The following is a 22,389-nucleotide window of genomic DNA, read 5'->3' on the forward strand; positions in this document are numbered from 1 at the left end:
CTTGATTATTTTCTCTACCTGTTCATTACATTTTAATGACCGATGTACCTGGACCCCCCAAGTCTCTTTGGACCTTCACCGTTTAGAAAGTACTCTGATCTCTCTTTTTTAGGTCCAAAGTGGATGACCTCGCAGTTATATTGAAATCCATTGCCACAGTTTTACCCATTCACTTAATCTATTTCTATCTCTTTGTAATGTTATGCTTCTATTTACGCTGCTTACAATGCTGCTCGCAATCAGGGCAGCAAAAACTTACACTCCTTCATGCAGCAAATGGGACCTCTCGATTTCTCTACATCCTTGCACTACTGTCCAATAACATTACTTCCTTATTGAAATATTTTGAGACTTGGGTTTTAATTTTTGTGCAGAAATATTACCTGTAAGATTCATTCATAAACAAGTCATTTTTCTTGTAGAAATTACAATATCGCTACCATTTGGTTTATTTTCCCCATAGAATCATAGAATAATACAGCACAGGCCGAATGGCTTCCTTCTATCATGCCTGTGTCAGCTCTTTGAAAGAGCGATCCCATTAGTCCCACTCCCCATCTCTTTCCTCATAGCCCTGCACATTTTTCACCTGCAAGTAATAATCTGATTCCCTTTTGGAAGTTATATTATTGAATCTGCTTCCACTGCACTTTTGGATGTGCATTCCAGATCATTATAACCTCCTGTTGCCTCTGGCTCTTTTGCCAATTATCTTAAATTTGTGTCCCCTGGTTACCGACCCTTTTGCCAGTAGAAACAATTTCTCCTTCTTTACTCTATGAAAACCCGTAATAATTTTGAACAGCTCTATCAAATCTCCCCTTAACCTTCTCCGCTCTAAGGAGAACAACCCCAGTTTCTCTAGTCTCTCCATGTAACTGAAGTCATCCATCCCCGCTACCATTCTAGTAATTCTTCTCTGCACCCTCTCCAAGGCTTTGACATCCTTCCTAAAGTGCGGTGCCCACTATTAGACGCCATTCTCCATCTGGGGCCTAACCAGTGCTTTATAAAGATTTAGCATAACTTCCTTGCTTTTGTACTCTACTAATTAAGCTTTATAAATGGCTGAAAATAACATGATAAAGGTTAAAGTGACAATCAGCCATGGGGGGATATTTGGGATTTTGCTTTGTTTCATCCCAAACCTGAAAATCTTTAGGTGCTGTGGTTTACTGATTGTAAATTCTTTGAAGAATCGTGAACTAAATATGAGCACACGAACAGATGGTGATCGACCACGGTTTATTTGAAATCATCTCCAAATGGTACTGTAATGATTGTGAGTTTATTTAAATAGTGACAGGTGAATTTAACCAGTCTGTTTTTTTTTAAACAGTCCAAGCCTCTACGGTGTGAGAAGGCAACAGAGGAGACCAACCCTGTGACACAGAAACTCATAACCAACACAGAAAGTGACCTGCAGCTCAGCTTTGCCAAACAGCGGCGCACGAAAAGCTCCATGTTGCTGCACAAAGAACTGGACACCCGCAGCAAGAGGACCGTGCGCGACTACCTCTATAAGGTCAACGAAGCCATCTCCATACTGTACGCCAGGCACGTGCTCGCTTCTCTCTTGGCTGACTGGCCGAGCCGAGTTCTAATCACCGAGGAAGTGCTGGGATTAAGCTGCCCGTCTCACATGGCCTACATACTTGACTTGCTCATGCAGCTGGAGGAGAAACCGCTCTGGGAAAAGGTTGGTGCCAAGTGTTGGGGCTGAGAGCTGGGTCAGCACTTTACTGGGCAGCATTTTAGTGAAGCATACCTACTTGTTTTCACACCTTCACATTCTTCCCTTGGAGAACAGTACGAAGTCGTGGAATGATTCGCAGGCCAATGGGGTTTCTCCGGCAGGAGGGTTTTTATGGGCTCCCATAAGCCATATGATGTGTGGGGGAGTGAGAGGTGGAGGGGGGTGGGGGGGAAGGTTGTATCCCCCTGGATGTCGACGCAAAATTCAAAGCCCTGATGCCCAGTCGCCGGGACTGTCTGGGGCGGGGTTTGAACTCGAGGTGGGAATGTTACCACTGAGCCAAAGGCTCTCTCCTCTGCCATGGGAAGTAAAAGGGGGTTATCAGTGAGCAGAACTTTTCATCAGTCTTAAAGAAAGGACTTTCATTTCTACAGCACCTTTCATCACTGTTGTAATGTAGCAAATGTGGCAGAAAATGTATGCACAGCAAGCTCCGCAAACTGTGATAATGACCAGATTATCTGTTTTCTGGTTATGTCCACCCGAGACGGAACCATGGTCTAAGTCCTTATCTGAAAGACGGCACCTCCGACAGTGCAGCACTCCCTCAGTACTGCACTGGGAGTGTCAGCCTAGATTTATGCTCTGAATTGGAACTTGAACTCACAAACTTCAGACTTGGAAGGTGAGAGTGCTACCAACCGAGTCATGGCTGACATTTGCTAGTATTTCGTAAAATAATCACAAGCTTAGAGCACTGGCTTTATTGCACATAAAACCTACTCCATTGAGAATGCCGAGTTTAGAGAGAACAATGATTGTCAAGGTGGTTGGGATGCAAAGCTGTGCGACTCGACTCCGACTATTGAGAGTTTAAGCACATTTTAAACTTCCGGTGACACATATGATCTCACCGAAAACATTGTTTTTTAAACTACCTTCCAGAAAGAAACATCCTTTTTGCTATTTTTTTTTTGATTGGGTTAAGCAAAAAAAAAATCACTTAAATGGCACGATTTTGTGGATGGACCAACTTTTGGATTTGTTTTCCTAACGCGTAATAACTTGCATAACCACATTAACTAGAGCTCTATTTTACAGGAATTCCAAACAGATTAAGTACAAATCGCTTTCCAACTAAAAACAAAATGCCTGGACAGATGTAAATCGCAAACACAGTCTGCGAATTTATCTACACATGATGAAATCCCTAAATATAATGGAGATAGAAATTAAGAATTTAATTGGCTAAAAGTTAAGCAGATTTTTTTAATGCATACAGAAAGATTGCTACTTGGAATTGGCTGGAATAGTGAGTCTTGAGTTGATAGTGGAGAGAAAAATGCAAGGTTAGGAGTTCTCGGTTTTAAAATGTGCTGGGTCTTGTATGTTTAGTAAGGGCAGAAGTACTTGCACTGGGATCAGTGAGCAGTCTGCTCAAACAATCTATTCCCCATCCCCCATTCTCTCTCTTTCCCGTCCCCCCTCCCCTGCGCTCTCCTCTTCCCCCCTCCCCCCCGCGCTCTCTCTTCCCCCCCTCCCCCCCGCGCTCTCTCTTCCCCCCTCCCCCCCGCGCTCTCTCTTCCCCCCTCCCCCCCACCCCTGCGCGCGCTCTCCCTCTCCCCCCCCCCCCCCCGCGCTCTCTCTTCCACCCCCCTCCCCGCGCTCGCTCGCTCCCTCCCTTGCCCACTCTCTTCTCTCCTCCTCTCCCCTCCCCTCGCCTGCTCTCTCTTCCCCCCCCCCCCCCCCCCCCAACCCTGTGGCCTGATCAAATATCTGTATGGCAAAATCAAAGTCTGTGATCAGCTTATCTCTTACCAATCCGATTGTATAAACAAATTAAAAGTGCTCATGCGGGAGGAGCCACCAACAGAAAACCAAGTAATTAAATCACAGTTATTTTCCCCCTTCCTAATATTATCACTAGTTGGAGCTGTAATAACTGCCACTCGGAGTTTTCCCATTGTGCATTCCGCATGTTTTTACCTGTCTTAATTTATTTTCTGTTTCACATGTTTACACTCTTCTTTTCCCTGTTTGCTTCAGATCTTGCAGCAAGTGTTGCTTGGTTGCAGTGAGAACATGCTGGGATCTCTGGCAGTGACTGCCTGCCAGTTTATGGAGGAGCCAGGAATGGATGTCCAGGTCAGGGAGTCCAAGCATCCCTATGACAACAATACTACCATTGAGGTATTGCAGTAGTTTTCATAGGCATTGTGGTTTATTCCCAATATGGTATCGGGCTCCCATAGACGATGGGACTTTGGTGTGAACAGTGGTATGAAACCCATAACTGAGCATAACTGAACAGTTTTCTGCGTAAATTAACATGCAACAAAGCACGTGCATTTATACAGCGCTTTTCAAATCTTCGGGATGTTTCAAAGCGCTCTAACCAATGAAGTACTTTTGGAGTGTAGTCACTCTTGTAATGTAGGAAATGCGGCAGCCAATTGACACAGAATAAGCCTCCACAAACAGCACGACCAATTAAATTGTTTCTAGTGATGTTGGTTGAGGGGTAAATGCTTGGCCAGGACACCAGGGAGAACTCGCCTCCCCTGCTCTTGTTCAAGTAGTGTCATGCGATCTTTTAAATTCACCAGACAGGTCCTCCGTTTAACGTCACATCTGTAAGATGGCACCTCCGACAGTGCAGCACTCCCTCAGTACTGCACTGGAGTGTCAGCCTAGATTATGTGCTCAAGTCCCTGGAGTGGGACTTGAACCCACAACTTTCTGACTCGGGTGAGGGTGCTGCCCACTGAGCCACGATTGACACTCAATGCCACAGGGGGGGGTCAGCTGGTAATTATAGATGATGTGGAATGGAATGATGAAATGAAAAATCTTTGTGAGCATTGAGTGGGCCAGTGCCTTCCATCAATAGACGGATAAGCAGCCTTACATTCTGGACAATCTTAATTTTAACCATAGCAAAAACAAACTTACAGTAGAAAATAAGAATTTGCAGGTCTGCATAGTTGCTTATGTTCCGAATGATGTCCGAGACTTTACGGAGCAGAGGTTAAAGGTGGGCACCGAGCAGAGTGGAAGAAGGGAAGGTTAGTAAGCTGGGACAGGTGAAGGGTTTTTTGGAGGCTGCCAAAGCTAGGAAGGGGGAGAAAGAACGTATTGAAAGTACAGGAAAAAAATAAATTTGATCAGCACGGAACGGGGTCCAACCGCCATTTTTCAGCCCATTGAATGGTAAGGATAAGAAGATCGATATGCTTCTACCCTAGCCATGACCACATTGACCTTTGACTGACAGACAAATCTAGGAATGGGGAAAGACGGTGTCCCAACGGAGCGTAACTGGATATGCAAACTTCTACAGTACAAAAACCTCTAACAAGTAGCCCTTAGAGCAGCACATCAAAAGGTGTGCAAGGCATAGTTTCCTGCTAAACAATTCATGGCACTTAACCATAAATCCAATATGGTTTATCAGTTCTTGCAAAGTGCTTTGCATATTTCCGTACTGAATATTTGGCAGGCTATTGAAAAAATCTACAGAAATAGTGACAAGCACCCAATAAAAGCTAAATATATATATTTTTAATCCTTAGGACAAAGTTCATATACCTGGTGCTATTTACCTGTCTGTGAAATTTGACCCTCATTGTGTGTCTGAGGATGGCTGTGATGAGTTATTGATGTCCAGCAGTAGTGACTACAAGCAAGATCGGCATACGTTCAGCGGCTCATCACACAAGTGGATTGACTTTGACATTCCAGGTAGAATTTTCATACAATCTGTCAGTCATCCTTTTAACCCTCATCAGGGTACAGAACAGAATATTTTATTAACAGTTTGATTTTGAGCATCTACCAGTTGAAGACTGATGTCCTGACCAGTATTTTCCAATCTCAATCGCAGCACAATAACCCCCTGACCCCAAACAAGTCTTGTATTCCATGTACGATCAGAGTGACTCTGCAACAGGAGTAATTTTGTATATTGCAATTAAAGAAAAAAAAGCAAATGCTTACATTTCCTGCAATGCAGATTGGTAAACGATTATAGAGAAAGAAAGACTTGCATTTCTATAGTGCCTTTCACGACCTCAGGACGCCCAAATGCACTTTACAGCCAACGAAGTACTTTTGAAGTATAGTCACTGCTGTAATGTAGAAAGTTTGCAGGCTTTCATTATAATTGTGAAAATTACAGCTACTTTTCGCTATCAGCTTTTGTAAATTAACCAGATGAAGAAAATGTTGTTGAAACTGGTTAGTTACTGAACACAAATGGCCTGTAACCCTATGGGAGCTTTCTATTCGAGCATCTTGGATAGATAGAATCTTGGTGAAATGGCTTGTCCGAAGGATGGTGATTTGCAGTGAAGTGCCCTCCCTTGTCACTGCAATAGGTGTAGGCTTGAACTACCTGCACTTGATGGTTGCCATACACCTTCAGAGTATATTTACTGTGGTTGTAATAACAGAGAGATCAACTAGGAGATCAAACCTTAATCCCAACTGGGAGAGCAAAGCCAGAATTCCAGTGCTTATTCGTGTTTCCACACTGGTTTCCTCTGAAAAGAGTGTGCTTTGTTGGAGTGAAGACTGTACTGCTGATAATGGGTAAGCCCTTTCCTGCACTACTTGCGTGCACTTCAGTCAGTCAACAAAGCCTTTATTAATGGTGTCTATATAGATGCCTTTGTGCACCAACCTGTCATCCCAACTTTGTGGGAGAGCGAGAGTAGGGCATAGGAACAGACTTTGGAAAAAAATAAAAATTGAAGGTGGGAGAGGTGAGGGGGTGGGAGGTTAAACGCCAACATAGACCATTAAGTCTACAATAGTGCTTAGGGTAACTGCTGTTACAAATTCAGGGTCAGTCGCTTCCTTACATGTCCTGAAGGCCAACCTGTTAAGGAAGGTGACTTGCACTGCTCTTGATGTTCTGGTGCAGTAGTGGGACCCAGGAGTGTGAAACTCCCTTGTGATCTGGTCTGGATCTTTGTCTTAGGCAGCTGTACTCCTTCAATGTTTATAAAGTTGGACTGTTAGCACTGGGTGAGGTGAAGTTTGAATTGTAAGCAGCTTTACAGTAGGTAAAATACGCAGAACAATGAGAATGATGCGAATTGTTCGATGCAATCATTACAATTTCTGTCCGTGTATTGTTAGAAAAATAAAAAGTAAGAGCATTAGCTCATTTCGGTGGGTCTAACTCGACATCTCAACCAAGCACAATCTCTCTTCACCTTGTGCTACTGTTTCTGTTGCTCTGATTTTTAAATCCTGTCTCTAAGCCCCCACAGAGATCAAAAAATGATTCCAACACCCATCTGTGATGTCTCTGAATAACCAGACATGGCTAACAAATTATCCATTATTGCATTCTCTGAAAGGACTTTTAAAAGAAAATTCATTCTTGAGATGTGGCTGTCACTGGCAAGGCCAGCATTTAATGCCCATCCCTGGAGTTAGAACTGAGTTTCTTGCTAGGCTACTTCAGAGGGCAGTCAAAAGTCAACCATGCTGGTATGGGACTGGAGTCACAGATAGGCCCGATAGGGTAAGGAACCAGTTGAGTTTTTACGACAATCCAATAGCTTCATGATCAGCTTTATTTAAACTGAATACCAATTCTCAAACTGCCCGTGGTGGGATTTGAACTTGCGTTCTCTGGATTGTTAGTCTGAGCCTCTGAATTACTGTTCCAGTAACATAATTACTACATTACCGTATTGTAGTTCTGCCTACAGATTCAAAACTCAGCATGAGGGTCTCGAGGTTGAGCAGGTTGGGCCTATATGCATTGGAGTTTAGAAGAATGAGAGGTGATCTTACTGAAACGTATAAGATTCTGAGGGGGCATGGACAGGGTAGATGCAGAGAGGATGTTTCCACTCGTGGGGGAATCTAGAACTAGGGGGCATAGTTTCAGAATAAGGGGCCGCCCGTTTAAAATGGAGACGAGGAGGAATTTCTTCTCTGAGGGTCGTGAATCTTTGGAATTCTGTACCCCAGAAGGCTGAGTCATTGAATATATGAAGATAGACAGATTTTTGAACGATAAGAGAGTAAAGGGATATGGGGAGGGGGCAGAGAAGTGGAGCTGAGGTCAAGGTCAGATCAGCCATGATATTGAATGGCGGAGCAGGCTCGAGGGGCCAAATGGCCGACTCCTGCTCCTATTTCTTATAATTATGTTGAGAAACTAGCCCCATTGCCAATAACACATCTTCATAGTCCTATCCACAATTGTTTTTAAACTGCTAGAGCCTTGAACCGTGACACTTCCAATGTCTCTGCAGTTCCAGGAGGGAGTTGTAGAGGGGCAGAATGAGTTGTCTATTTTGTATTCAGCCACATCTTTCACCAAAGAATGGGTGGCGCACGGATGTCGATTGCCTGATTATTTCTTGAATCAAAACATTTTTTTAACGTCCTTGAAGCGCTAATTGACAGGTCTGTGGGTAGCATTTAATTTTGCATCTCGGTTTTCCACAACAGCATTGAGCTTTTTTTAGTGGTAAGTTTCTCACCTGTCACTAGTATTTTTTTATTTCTTCCAGGAGATACACTGTATTACAGGTTTACATCCGACCTGGACACCAATGATTGGGGTTATAAGTTCACAGTGACGGGAGGCCACCGTGGGAGATTTCTGACTGGTGAGTGCATTGGTACATGGGGGAAAGTAATTTGATTTCTCTTATTTTATCATATAAACATAGAAATTTACAGCGTGGGAGAAGGCCATTGTGTCTGCGCCGGCCGACAAAGAGCCACACGGCCCTCGGGTCAGCAGCCCTGAAGGTTACATATAAACCTATGAACAATGGCGGAAAGGCAAAGAGCACCCGGCCCAACCAGTCCACCCCATACAACCGCGATACCCCATGCATTGCAACATTTTACACTCCGACCCACCCGGAGCCATGCGATCTCCTGCGAGAGGCAAAAAAACATAAAAACCCAGACCAACTGGGGAAAAAATCTGGGAAAATTCTTCTCTGACCCATCCAGGCGATTGTAACTAGTCCAGGAGATCACTCTGGCTATATTAGATTCCCTGAAGTACTTACCATCGTGTCTGTGCCAACCAACAAGAGGTTGTTCAGTCTAATCCCACTTACCAGCTCTAGGTCTGTAACCCTGCAGGTTTCGGCACTTCAAGTGCACATCCAAACACCTTTGAAAAGTGGTGAGGGTTTCTGCCTCCACCAGCCTTCCAGGGAGCGAGTTCCAGATCCCCACAACCCTCTGCATGAAGAAGCTTCCCCTCAAATCCCCTCTGAACCTTCCACCAACCACCCTAAACATATGCCCACTTGTAATTGACCCCTCCACCAATGGAAATAGGCCCTTGCTATCCACTATATCCAGGTCCCTCAAAATGTTGTACACCTCAATGAGGTCTCCTCTCAGCCTCCTCTGTTCCAAGGAGAACAAAGTCAACTTTTCCAATCTGTCCTCATGGCTAAGATTCTTCATTTCATGCAGTATCCTCATAACTCTCCTCTGCAGCCTCTCCAGTGCAATCACGTCCTTCCTACAATACGGCGACCAGAACTGCACGCAGTAGTCCAGCTGTGGCCTAACCAGTGTATTATACAATTTAAACATAACCTTCCTGCCCTTGTATTCTATGCCTCGGCCAATAAAGGCAAGCATTCCGTATGCCTTCTTAACCACCTTATCTACCTGGGCTGCTACTTTCAGGGATCTGTGGACAAGCACGCCAAGGTCCCTTTGCTAATCTACATCTTATTCACTTTCTCTTTTTTTTTCCCTCCCTCTCATGCTCTTCTGTCCTATTCTCTCTCTCTCTCATCTCCATTATCTGTCCGCTTACTCCTGTTCTCGCAGTCGTTTCTCCTCTGTTTTCTCCATCCTCTCTCTCTTACCTTCTGTCCTCTCTCTCTCCTGTGTCCGCTGTGCTGTTCTCTCTATTATCTCTCCTGCATTCTCAAAGCCGCTTAGTAGTATATACTTGAGTCTGCTAAAAGCAGTAGTGCTCCTTGTATAGAATTGCGAACATCAATATTTTTGGTATTGTGGTCAAGTAAATGATGGTGATGAAGCAACAATCCTAATTTTATTTAGAAGTTGCTAATATGATCAGAATTTGTCTTTAATTTAAATGTGATATTTGTTTTTAATGCAACTTCTCTCCCACATAGGTAATTTTCTATAACATTTACTCCACTAATTAGAACAGATGGCTAGACCTACTAAAATGATTTGTATATAATGCTGTACCATGTAATTGGGACTCATCGTTTTGAAGCATTCAGCCTATTTGTCACCACCTTCTATAGCCTAATGGCAATTCCACAGCACGGTACCTGGGTGCCACACTATTGGTCACATAGTGTAGCTGAATTTCTGAGGTCAATTCTTGGCAGTTATTTCTCTTCATTGAGGCTCCTGTTCTGACTCCGATGATGTGTTCCTCTCTTTCCCCCTCCAGGGTTTGAGATACTCAAGCAAATGCTGTCAGAGGCGAGGATTCTCCCGCACCTTCCACTAGCTGAAATTTGGGAGTGGCAAGTGGGCGTGGCCTGTCAGCAGATGGGGCATCAACGACTAAAGGCAGTTCATCTGCTTTTGAAGATATTACAGTGCGCCTCTCACAGGTACGGCAGCAGTCCTGAAGCGGAAAGAAATCAATTCATATAGGTGTCTTTATTTTATGATTGGGATGAGGGGACCAAATGTAATATATACATGTTTGCTGATGATACAAAGCTAGGTGGGAATGCAAGTTGTGAGGAGGATGCAAAGAAACCAAGATGATATAGACAGCCTAAGTGAGTGGGCAAGAACATGGCAAATGGAATACAATGTGGAGAAATGTGAAGTTATCCACTTTGGTAGGAACAATAGAAAAGCAGAGTATTTTTTAAATGGAGAGAGATTGGGAAATGTTGGTGTTCAGAGGGACCTGGGTGTCCTTGTACACGTGTCACTGAAAGTTAACTTGCAGGTATAGCAAGCAATTAAGCAAGCAAATGGTATGTTGGCCTTTATTACAAGAGAATTTGAGTATAAGAGTAAAGACGTCTTACTGCAATTATATAGGGCCCTGGTGAGACCGCACCTGGAGTATTGTGTACAGTTTTGGTCTCGCCGAAGGAAGGATATATTTGCCATAGAGGGAATGTGACGAAGATTCACCAGACTGATTCCTGGGATATGAAGATTGTCCTATGAGGAGAGTTTGAGTACACTAGGCCTATATTCTCTGGAGTTTAGAAGAATGAGAGGTGATTGCATTGAAACATAAAAATTCTTACAGGGCTTGACAGAGTAGATGCAGGGAGGATGTTTCCTCTGGCTAAGGAGTCTAGAACCAGTGGTCACAGTCTCAGAATAAGGGGTTGGCCATTTAGGATCGAGATGAGGAGAAACTTCTTCACTCAAAGGGTGGTGAATCTTTGGAATTCTCTGCCACAGAGGGCTGTGGAGGCTCAGTCTTTGAGTATATTCAAGACCGAGATCAATATTAAGGGAATCAAGGGATATGAGGATAGTAGAGTTGAGGTAGAAGATCAGCCATGATCTTATTGAGTGGCGGAGGAAGGTCAAGGGGCTGAATGGCCTACTTCTGCTCCTAATTCGTATGTTCTTATGTTAAAATTGCTGCGTGGATCACAAAATTCCATTTCAAAATGCATTCCCGAGGGGTTGCACCTTGACATGGTGAGAAGGCGATGTGCTCCTGAGAGCCATGCTGGCGGGAATATAACACCTGGTAGGGGACGCACAAACCAGACAAGTCAAAATGTAGGAGCCAGACTGAAGGCAGTGCACTGCCCTCCTGGTAGTGCCTGTCATCTTATCTGGGGATGGGGTGAGGGTCAGTTGGAGGGGGACCAGTAAGTTACCTCAGCTGGGAGAGGAGGCACCGGCCTCTGCCCAGGCTCTTGGAGTCCATCAGTTAGTTTGCGTCTCTTGTGTGCAGTGACACATGAGGCAATGCATTTCTTCCACTGCTCTCTGTCCAGAGCAAGCTATTTGACTCTAATCAGAGTGTCATCTTGTCTCACATTCATCAGATTGCGGTTCACTGCAGGTGATGTTTATATTTGGCAGTCTGTAACCGACCCCTTTTCCTCAATGAAAGGTATTTTTACGTGGACAGGTCATTAGCCTGACTCATAAGCCCCTACCAGGAGGGCAGTGCACTGCCTTCAGTCTGGCTCCTACGTTTTGACTCGTCTGGCTTGTGTGTCCCCTACCAGGTGTTATACTCCCGCCAGCATAGCTCTCAGGATCGTAGGAGCACATCGCCTTCTCACCACGTCAAGGTGCAACATCTCGGGAAGGTGGTAGTATGGGTCTCAAATGCTCTTGGGATGGATGTTGAGGATCAGGCCTCAAATTGTCTGGCGAAGTGCAGGGACCTCATACTCTCTTAGTGCGGAGTTTCAAGGAGCCTCTTGATCTATGTGTCCAAAAATCTATTGATCTCAGCCTTGAATATACTCACTGACTCAACATCCACAGCCCTTTTGGGTAGGGAATTCCAAAGATTCATAACCTTCTAAGTGAAGAAATTCCTCCTCACCTCAGGCCAACCACTTATCCTGAGACTGTGCCCTCTGGTTCTAGACTCTCCAGCTAGGGGAAACAGCCTCTCAGCGTCTACTGTCAATCCCCCACAGAATCTTATATGTTTCAATGAGATCACCTCTCATTCATCTAAACGCCAGAGAGTATAGTCTCAATCCTAAACTCCAGAGAGTTATAGGCCCAATCTACTCAATATCTCCTCATAGGACAACCCTCTCATCCCAGGGATCAATCTAGTGAACCTTCGTTGCACCGCCTCCAATGCATGTATGTCCTTTCTCAGATAAGGAGACCAAAACTGTGCCCAGTACTCCAGGGTCTCACTAAAGTCCTGTACAATTGTCATAAGACTTCCGTACTCTTGTACTCCAACCCCCTTGCAATAAAGGCCAACATGCCATTTGCCTTCCTAAGGCTGAGGGGTGACCTAATAAAAAGTCTTTAAAATTATGAAAGGTTTTGATAGAGTAGACACAGAGGGCCCAAGTTTCCACATGATTTGCGCCTGATTTTTAGGAGCAACTGGTGGAGAACGGACTATCTTAGAAATCGCAATTCTCCACATTTTTTATTCTGCAGTTCTAGTCAGGTAGAACAGTTCTACTTTGGAACAGAATTTTTCTTCAAAAGGGGGCGTGTCTGGCCACTGACGCCTGATTTCAAAGTTTCCACAGTGAAAACGTACTCCAAACTAACTTAGAATGGAACAAGTGAAGATTTTTGTAGAACTGAAAAAACCTGTTCTACACATTAAAAAATCAGGTGCAGGTTACAAATTAGGCGTCCAGAACGAGGTGGGGGGGGGAAGGGAAGTCATTAAATTCTACAATAAATCCTTATTTATACTTCTACAAATATTATACAAATAAATCCAACCTGAATAAACATTTATAAGCAAAGAAAAGATTAAATAAACCTTGTTCCTACCTGTGTGAAAGTGCTTCAGGCACGGAGAATGCTGCAGTCAGCCTGAGGCGCCCGTTCTTCCTGCGGGGGGGGGGGCGGTGGGGGGGAGGAGGAGGTGCCCGTTCTTTCCCGCGGGGGGGAGAGGAGGCGCCCGTTCTTTCCCGCGGGGGGGGGAGCAGGCGCCCGTTCTTTCCCGCGGGGGGAGGGGGGAGGAGGAGGAGGGTGCCCGTTCTTTCCCGCGGGGGGGGGGGGGGCGGGGAAGGAGGTGCCCGGTCTTTCCTGCGGTGGTGGGGGGGAGGAGGAGGTGCCCGTTCTTTCCCCGCGGGGGGGGGGGGAACCACGTTCTTTCCTGGGGGGGGGGGGGGGGGGGGGAGAGGAGGTGCCCGTTCTTTCCTGCGGTGGTGGGGGGGAGGAGGAGGTGCCCGTTCTTTCCCGCGGGGGGGGTGGGGAGGAGAAGGTGCCCGTTCTTTCCCGCGGGGGTGGGAGGAGGTGCCCGTTCTTTCCCGCGGGGGGGGGGGGGGGGGGGGGGGGGTGGAAGGGCGCCCGTTCTTCCCGCGGGGGGGGGGGGGGAGGAGGCGCCCGTTCTTTCCCGCGGGGGGGGGGGGGGAGGCGCCCGTTCTTCCCGCGGGGGGGGGGGAGGAGGCACCCGTTCTTTCCCGCGGGGGGGGGGGGAGGAGGCGCCCGTTCTTTCCCGCGGGGGGGGGGGGGAGGCGCCCGTTCTTCCCGCGGGGGGGGGGGGAGGAGGCGCCCGTTCTTTCCCGCGGGGGGGGGGAGGCGCCCGTTCTTCCCGCGGGGGGGGGGGGGGGAGGCGCCCGTTCTTCCCGCGGGGGGGGGGGGGGGGCGAAGGTGCCCGTTCTTTCCCGCGGGGGGGGTGGGGAGGAGAAGGTGCCCGTTCTTTCCCGCGGGGGGGGTGGGGAGGAGAAGGTGCCCGTTCTTTCCCGCGGGGGGGGTGGGGAGGAGAAGGTGCCCCGTTCTTTCCCGCGGGGGGGGTGGGGGAGGAGAAGGTGCCCGTTCTTTCCCGCGGGGGGGGTGGGGAGGAGAACGTGCCCGTTCTTTCCCGCGGGGGGGGTGGGGAGGAGAAGGTGCCCGTTCTTTCCCGTGGGGGGGGTGGGGAGGAGAAGGTGCCCGTTCTTTCCCGCGGGGGGAGGAGGGAGGAGGCGCCCGTTCTTTCCCGCGGGGGTGGGAGGAGGCGCCCGTTCTTCCCGCGGGGGGGGGGGGGAAGGAGGCGGCGCCCGTTCTTTCCCGCGGGGGGGGGGGGGGGGAAGGTGCCCGTTCTTTCCCGCGGGGGGGGTGGGGAGGAGAAGGTGCCCGTTCTTTCCCGCGGGGGTGGGAGGAGGCACCCGTTCTTTCCCGTGGGGGGGGGGAGGAGGCGCCCGTTCTTCCCGCGGGGGGGGGGGGGGGGGGGAAGGTGCCCGTTCTTCCCGCGGGGGGAGGATGGAGGAGGCGCCCGTTCTTTCCCGCGGGGAGGGGGGAAGGGGAGAGGAGGCGCCTGTTCTTTCCCGCGGGGGGGGGGGGGGAGGTGCCCGTTCTTCCCGCGGGGGGAGGAGGGAGGAGGCGCCCGTTCTTTCCCGCGGGGAGGGGGGGAAGGGGAGAGGAGGCGCCCGTTCTTTCCCGCGGGGGGGGGGGGTGGAGGAGGCGCCCGTTCTTTCTGGGGGGGGCGGGGGGGAGGGAGGAGGCGCCCGTTCTTCCCGCAGGTGGGGGGTGGGGGGAGGAGACCATGAGAAGGCTGCAAGTGCTCATGGCAATGTGCTTTTATTAAAAAAAATGTTCAAAAATTAAACAGCTACAAAGAACTACAAAAATGACCGAGCGCCAATGTTTTTTTCACACTGCGCGTGCGCGAACGCTCTAACGCGCACGCGCAGCATTGCCGGCAGGAAAAAAACTAATTTAAATAGTACCCGCCCCCTCCCACTTACAAAACCGGCGCGAGTGTAGGCTCCGCCCCCCTAGGCGCCGCGCCAGGCAGACAAGGAGCTGCAGAATGCCCCAGAATTGCGAGTTTTTTTTAGGCGCAGTTTTAGGCGCGAAAAATGGGCACCCAGCTCGGAGGGGCGCCCGTTTTTTATCGTGTGGAAACTTGGGCCCAGAGTGTTTCCACCTGTGAGGAAGAACAAACTAAGAGGCCATCAGTATAAGATAGTCACCAAGAAATCTAATAGGGAATTTAGAAGAAACTTCTTTACCCAGAGAGTGGTGAGAATGTGGAACTCGCTGCCACAGGGAGGGGTTGAGATGAATAGTACAGATCCATTTAAGGGGAGGCTAGATAAGCATATGAGGGAGCAGGGAATAGAGGGTTATGTGATAGATTTAGATGAGGATGGATGGGAGGAGGCTTGGACTGGTTGGGTCGAATGGCCTGTTTCTGCATAAAAAAGTTTCTGTATGTAAATGAACAACCTTTAAAAGGGGTTATCCCATTGGCAAAGCCAGATGTGGGTGTTGGTGTATTTTGAGACATAATGTTGCAATCCACTTGGGGGTATGTGTGCGCGTGCACATGTATACTGACACAGAGTGAGATATCTCTCTCAAAAATAGCATTTAGTGACCATAGCATTTGTTCCACGATGGTTAATTTGAATTACTGGCTAATAATTTTTTATGCAAAATCTAATTTTTGAATAATCAGGAGTACACCCTTCAAAATTGCAAGACCTGAAAGTCTGGCCTTTAACCTGTTACACACCAATAGGATAAAATACAATGATTGGCTCAAATAACCTCTTAATTACTAATAATGGGTCTGACTTTGTAATTAAATTAGAAGTGCGAATGAAGAATCCGAAAACCAAATAACCCAATCCTTCATTTAATTTCAAAACTACCTTTTACAAACCCGACCAATCAAATAACTCCAATTCTTTCTTCCTCCTGCCTTTGGTTGACATTTTTAATCATATGCAGCTAAAAGTGACATTTAGAACTAACAAATTTTTTAAAAGTTTCATTGTGGCGAATAAAATACTCTAGTTACCATAAATGTGTAATTTAATTATCTGCAAACGCCTGGGTCCTGAGGCTGGATTAGGAATTTCACCTGGGCTTTGGGTGCTGTGACTTTCTGGTTGCTGTGGACAAATTGTGTGTTGGAACTGGAACAATGCATCATGTCAGTCATCATTTGCTGCTTTGTGGAACCAGAGTACATCATGACAACCCAGGTCACACACGACAGTCCTACAGAAAAAAACCGGGGAGCTATATCTGCTGTCAACAAATATGTGGGCATTTTCTGATTGGCGTTACTTTAACACTGATGGCAATTCATTGATTTTAAATGGATTTCTTCCAAAGTTAAAATATCGCTGGTCAGGGAATAGAGTTTACCATGGGTGTTGGATTGTACTCTGCTCCTGTGCCATGTGTGCATGGAATAGTCTGGTGTAAAGTGGGTTTGAACAGCCTAAATCCAGTGGCCCTTGATCCACAACACAAAACACTGCGTTGCGAACCCAACTGGATTTAGAGCGTCTAAACTATTGACACTGGTTAGTGTGTGAAAAATAAAGGTTGCACTCGTGTAGTTGTCTGGGTTTTTCTAGGCGTAGTCCAAATATAACTGTTGCTCAATGAGTCCTGTATTATTTGCAAATGAACAATGCATTTGAATGCTTAAATAGAGCGTGATATTTGGAAATAGAGTCCCATTCTCTCCAAACCTTTTTTAAAATATATGTCATAAGTTAGTGTCGCCCATTCCTAATTCTACAATTGCATCCAGCCCTACAACCCTCCCGAGATCTCTGCACTCCTCCAGTACTGGCCTCTTGTACGTCCCCAATTTTAATCCAAAAAACGAAATACTGCTTTATATACTGCAAAATACATTTATAACGCAAGTTGTGAAGCAACGTCTTGCCTCATTGTGATGTTGCCTACTTAATATTGGTTTCAGTGTCTGGCCAACACAGAAAATTGTGGTTTGGGAAGGATCTACTTTCAAATTATCTTTACAAATTATATAAAATTGCATGTTCATCCATTCAGGTTTGATCACTGTTTTCTGCTGTGTCAGCTGATTACAACTGGGGTGTGTAGAGGTGCCAGACTTAGTCAGTGCGCCTGGGTTAGACAAGAAAATTGAAAGGCAGTTCACTCCTGACCATTGACTGATCCCTACTCGGGAATGCACTTTGTTAATTATATTCAGGTGTTTGGTATTAACTGGGGACTCTCTTGTGTTCATATATATGGGAGCAGGTTCAGGAAGGGTCGGAAGCTTACCTTGGAGATGCACGGTATGTAATGTGTGTCTCTGTAAATAAAGGCAGAAAGGTCGAGAATCAGAGGACACAGATTTAAGGTGATTGGCAAAAGAACCAAAGGCGACATGAAAAAACCTTTTTACGCAGCTAGTGGTTAGGATCTGGAATGCACTGCCTGAAAGGAGGCAGATTCAATCGCAGCTTTCAAAAGGGAATTGGATAAGTAACTGAAATAAATGTTTTTGCAGAGCTACGGGGAAAGGGCGGGGGAGTGGGATTAGCCGAGGTGCTCTTGCAGAGAGCCGACATGGGCTCAACGGGCCGCCTTCCGTGTTGTCACCATTCTATGATTCTATAAGTAACTGAAGAATAGGCTCCAGTATTCTATCCTTCACCACCTGGCTATCTGACTTTTACACACTTGTCGAATTCAGGCGAGGGCAAAATCAGGCTCAGCTGTGCTGTGCCCATGGGTAAATAGCCCACTGTCTAGATCGCTTGAATGAAGTATCGAAGGGCAGTCAGTCCCATAAGAGCCTACAGCAACAAGCATCATGAGGGGTAAAATACCAGCATATAGTCGATGAATAAATTGAGCAATCCAGAGACTTGGACAAATAATACTGAACGCACGTCCAAATCCCACCATGGGAGTTTAAGAACTTGACTTAGTTTTAAAAATCTGGAAATAAAAAGCTGGTGCCAGTAAAAGTGACCACGAAGCTTTAGGATTGTCGTGAATACCCAATTGGTTCACTAATGTCCTTTAGGGAATGAAACCTGCCGTCCTTTCCCAGTCTGGTCTTTGTGACTCCAGACCCACACCAATGTAGTTGACTCTTAACTGCCCTCTGAAGTGGTCGAGCAAACCACTCCGTTGCATCAAACCATTACCAGCGGTTCAAGAAGACGACCCCGCCACCACCTTCTCAGAGAAACTAGGGATGGACAATAAATGCCTGCCTTGTTAACGACGCCCCAATCCCGAGTGGCTGCAGTTCTCTTGATGAAAGAAAGACTTGCATTTATATAGCGCCTTTCACGACCACCAGACGTCTCAAAGCGCTTTACAGCCAATGAAGTAGTTTTGGAGTGTAGTCACTGTTGTAATGTGAGAAACGTGGCAGCCAATTTGTGCACAGCGAGGTCCCACAAACAGCAATGTGATAATGACCAGATAATCTGTTTTGTTTATGTTGATTGAGTGATAAATATTGGCCAGGACACTGGGGATAACTCCCTTGCTCTTCAAAATAGTGCCATGGGATCTTTTACATCCACTTGAAAAAGCAGACCTGGCCTTGGTTTAACGTCTCCTCCGAAAGACGTTAAACCAATTCTGATTCATGAAATGTTTGAAACCAGTTTTTTTTTTAAGTCACCCAGCTGCAGTTTGCTCCTATTTGCCACTAGTCTGCGCTATTGGTTCAGGCAGCTCTGAGTAACATCAGCTTGTTTTCACGGTTCACTGCCAGAATCGTATATTTCATAGCCCATACTTTCATAAGTTCTATTTGAAAAGTCGTGCTCGTGCTGAATGTGACTCCCAGATTCAGAGGTAGGACCTGAAATAGACAACAAAAATAAAAGGGGTGGAGAGACTTAAATGTCCTTGGTTTCAAAGTCATAAACATTTTTATTCCAATATTTATGTCTGCATAAATTTTTTAATTATCCTTGTAAAATAGTTTTGCGTTGTACCCTGCCGTGGTGAAATAAACACAGCGGCAGACAATTCCACAGCTGTGCGCAGAGGTTGCTGCAGCTGGTTGGAGGTAGGTGTGGGTTAATGCTCGCCTTTCCCACACGAGAGTTCCCAATCCCAGTCCTGTGAAAGCAGGGGGCTTGTGCTGAACTCTCGTGTCTCCACATTGGTGGCTGACCCCCTCGGCTGGGGAGCGTGCGGGCAGCGGGAGCGAGGGAAATATTTTTTGATAATTCCTGTGTGTGTGAGCATGTTTTGTAATGTGCCCTGTGGTAGTTAGTGTGCATGTTTGCAATGCAAATGTTCTTTTCTTTGTTTCATTTATATAGATGTAGCTACCATAAAAAATAGTCCAAATATAGCTGTTATCGAGTCCTGTATTATTTGCAAATGAACAATATATTTGAATAAACAGGACGTGATATTTGGAAATAGGGTCCCATTCTCTCCACACTTTTTAAAAAAAAAAAGAAATGTCATAAGTTATTGTTGCTCATATCCCTAATTCCATAACCTCCTCCAGCCCTATAGCCCTCCGAGATCTCTGCACTCCTCCAATTCTGGCCTCTTGTACATCCCCAATTTTAATCCAAAAGCAGAATACTGTGGGTGCTGGGAATCTGAAATTTAATAGAGAAAATGCTGGAAATACTTAGAAGGTCCCAGCCGATTGGAAAAACACAAATGTAATGCCTATAGTTAAAAAAGGAGGCAGTCAAAAAGCAGGAAACTATAGACCTGTTAGCCTAACATCTGTCGTTGGGAAATGCTGGAGTCCATTATTGAAGCAGTAGCAGGACATTTGGAAATGACGACGGTATTCACAGGAATTCACAGCTGACTTTGGATTTCCACACAAGTCCTTTGAACATGAGGAGAAAATGTTTCCACTGGTGGGTGGGGTGGTAACCAGACGGCACAGATTTTAAGATAAATTGCAAAAGTACCAGAAGGCAGATGAGAATCTTATTAACATAATGAATTACTATGATCTGGAATGCGCTGCCTGTAAGGGTGCTGGAAGCAGATTCAATAGTTTTGAAAACTGGATAGATACTTGAAACGGAAAACTTTGCACTGTGGGGACACGGGTCTAAGTGGAAAAGCTCTTTCAAATAGCTGGCACAGTCATGATGAGATGAAAGAATCATAGCGTTTTTACATTCATCATAGGCAGTCCCTCAAAATCGAGGAAGACTTGCTTCCACTCTAAAAGTGAGTTCTCAGGTGACTGAACAGTCCAATACGGGAATTGCAGTCTCTATCACAGGTGGGGACAGACAGTCGTTGAAGGAAAGGGTGGGTGGGGAGTCTGGTTTGCCGCACGCTCCTTCCGCTGCCTGCGCTTGGTTTCTGCATGCTCTCGGCAACGAGACTCGAGGTGTTCAGCAACCTCCCAAATGCACTTCCTCCAGGGACTCCCAGGTGTCAGTGGGGATATTGCACTTTATCAAGGAGGCTTTGAGCGTGTCCTTGAAACGTTTCCTCTACCCACCTGGGGCTCGTTTGCCATGTAGGAGTTCAGAGTAGAGCGTTTGCTTTGGGAGTCTCGTGTCAGGCATGCGAACAATGTGGCCCGCCCAACGAAGCTGGTCGAGTGTGGTTAGTGCTTCAACACTAGGGATGTTGGCCTGATCAAGGATGCTAACGTTGGCATGTCTGTGCTCCCAGGGAATTTGCAGGATCTTGCCAAGACATCGTTGGTGGTATTTCTATAAACATTGCTAATCAACTTATATATGATTTAAAGAACAATTGATGAGTTAATTTGTACTTTCGTGACAGACACATATGGTTACTTAGGACTACGCTACTTCTTTGCTAAACAGATGTTAGAAGTTGCCAAACCTCAAGCAGGTGGTAGAAGTTTTTGATGTGGATCTCCAGCCTGTCATTTGCCTATAGTTAGTCCATTGTATTCAAAATTATTCCAGGCCTCGGGCACATCTGCAATCTCTTGTCAATCAGTTCCTGTTGTCAGTTTGGAAACAACAAGCTATTCTTTATCATGGTGGTCCCGCCAAAGCATTCTGCTAGCAAGACTGTTTCGCTTTGTCGTGAAGGTGTGCTGCAGCTCGAGATGGTTATCTTAGAGCCTACCCTTATGTTTCTTATACCATTGAAATTTATCTTGATTGACAGTTCTATAACCAGACAGTTCTATGTCTGAATTTGGGCTTGCGTTTGTCCCGCTCTCCCTAGTTCTTTAATTCACTTAATGAAATTCCTTGCATGTACAGGTCATGGCAATGAGGCAAGACTTTGTCAGCAAAGTATTGTGCAGCTATCTAAAAAGTACTTTAAAAGATCTTTCTTATTCTGGTTCAAGAAAATAAGTGGAAAATTAATAAAAAAATTTTAAAGACAGTTAACTTATTTATTTTTCTGATTGTTAAATAAGCAATTTGTTTTTTCTTGAGCTGCATGGTCTGTCAGCGTGGTATTTGTTTATTGATGGATTGAAACTAAGAGGACATTGTGCACCCTGCCCCAATGCTATTCCTAATTACACACGGTCAAGTTTTGGTTCATAGGAAGTGAGGACTTCTTGCCCATTGTGCCCAGTGAGCACAAACAAAACATATATTGAGAAGTAACCCTAATCATAAGGCCAACTACTTATCACCTAACTGATTTATACTGCATTGTGTTGGTGGTGATGTGTTATTTATGCAACAGCTTGTGCAGAAGTGGGGATTACAATCATAGGAACATAGAAATTGTGAAACAAAAAAAGACACATGTACATCTAGCTCACCAGCTGCCTTTGTGGTGGTTACATGATGCAATGATAATGGAGTTGTTTACTAATCATCGCCATCAGCAACATTCCCTCTGAGATGCATGGCCGTGCAGCTATCTGCCGGTCCCACGATTCCCAGGACTGGCTTTTCCAATGTGACATTTTGCCAACGCACAGCCAATTTAAAGGCCCGGGCACCCAAAAACAAATTAGGGGTAACATTGGCCATCAGTTTCTCAATTAGTTTACAACAGACCCAGACTAGAGGTGAGTAAAACTCCAGAGCTGGAGCGCTTTGGGAACCACAGGTCCAACGATCCCCTGTTCCTCCCGTGCTCGCTACACTCACCGCATCAGGTCTCAAATGACTCACATATTGTATCCCACCAGGAAGAGAGACAATATGAGGTGGCCAGAAGAACATTTCAGAAAGTAGGGCAGGAGGGATGCATAGCTTCACATCCAACGATTTTTTTATTAAGTGCAGTCACTGTAATTTGGGTAAATGTACAAGCCAATTTTGCACGCATCATGCTTCCATGAGCAGCAGATGAGCTGAATAACCAGTAATCTGTTTTTTGTTGTC

General features: G+C 46.1%; 1 protein-coding gene across 4 annotated transcripts in view; it reads left to right on the plus strand.

Moving 5' to 3' along the window:
• zzef1 (zinc finger, ZZ-type with EF hand domain 1) overlaps positions 1-22,389 on the plus strand; it is a 254,920-nt gene that overhangs the window by 203,269 nt on the left and 29,262 nt on the right. For all 4 annotated transcript variants that reach the window (XM_070857376.1, XM_070857378.1, XM_070857379.1 and 1 more), the window contains 5 exons: positions 1,340-1,699; positions 3,743-3,886; positions 5,269-5,437; positions 8,233-8,331; positions 10,134-10,299. In XM_070857376.1, the coding sequence (XP_070713477.1) occupies positions 1,340-1,699; positions 3,743-3,886; positions 5,269-5,437; positions 8,233-8,331; positions 10,134-10,299 (938 nt within the window). The remainder of the gene's footprint in view (positions 1-1,339; positions 1,700-3,742; positions 3,887-5,268; positions 5,438-8,232; positions 8,332-10,133; positions 10,300-22,389) is intronic.

Source organism: Pristiophorus japonicus, chromosome 16, assembly GCF_044704955.1.
Source record: "Pristiophorus japonicus isolate sPriJap1 chromosome 16, sPriJap1.hap1, whole genome shotgun sequence".
Lineage (NCBI taxonomy): Eukaryota > Metazoa > Chordata > Chondrichthyes > Pristiophoridae > Pristiophorus > Pristiophorus japonicus.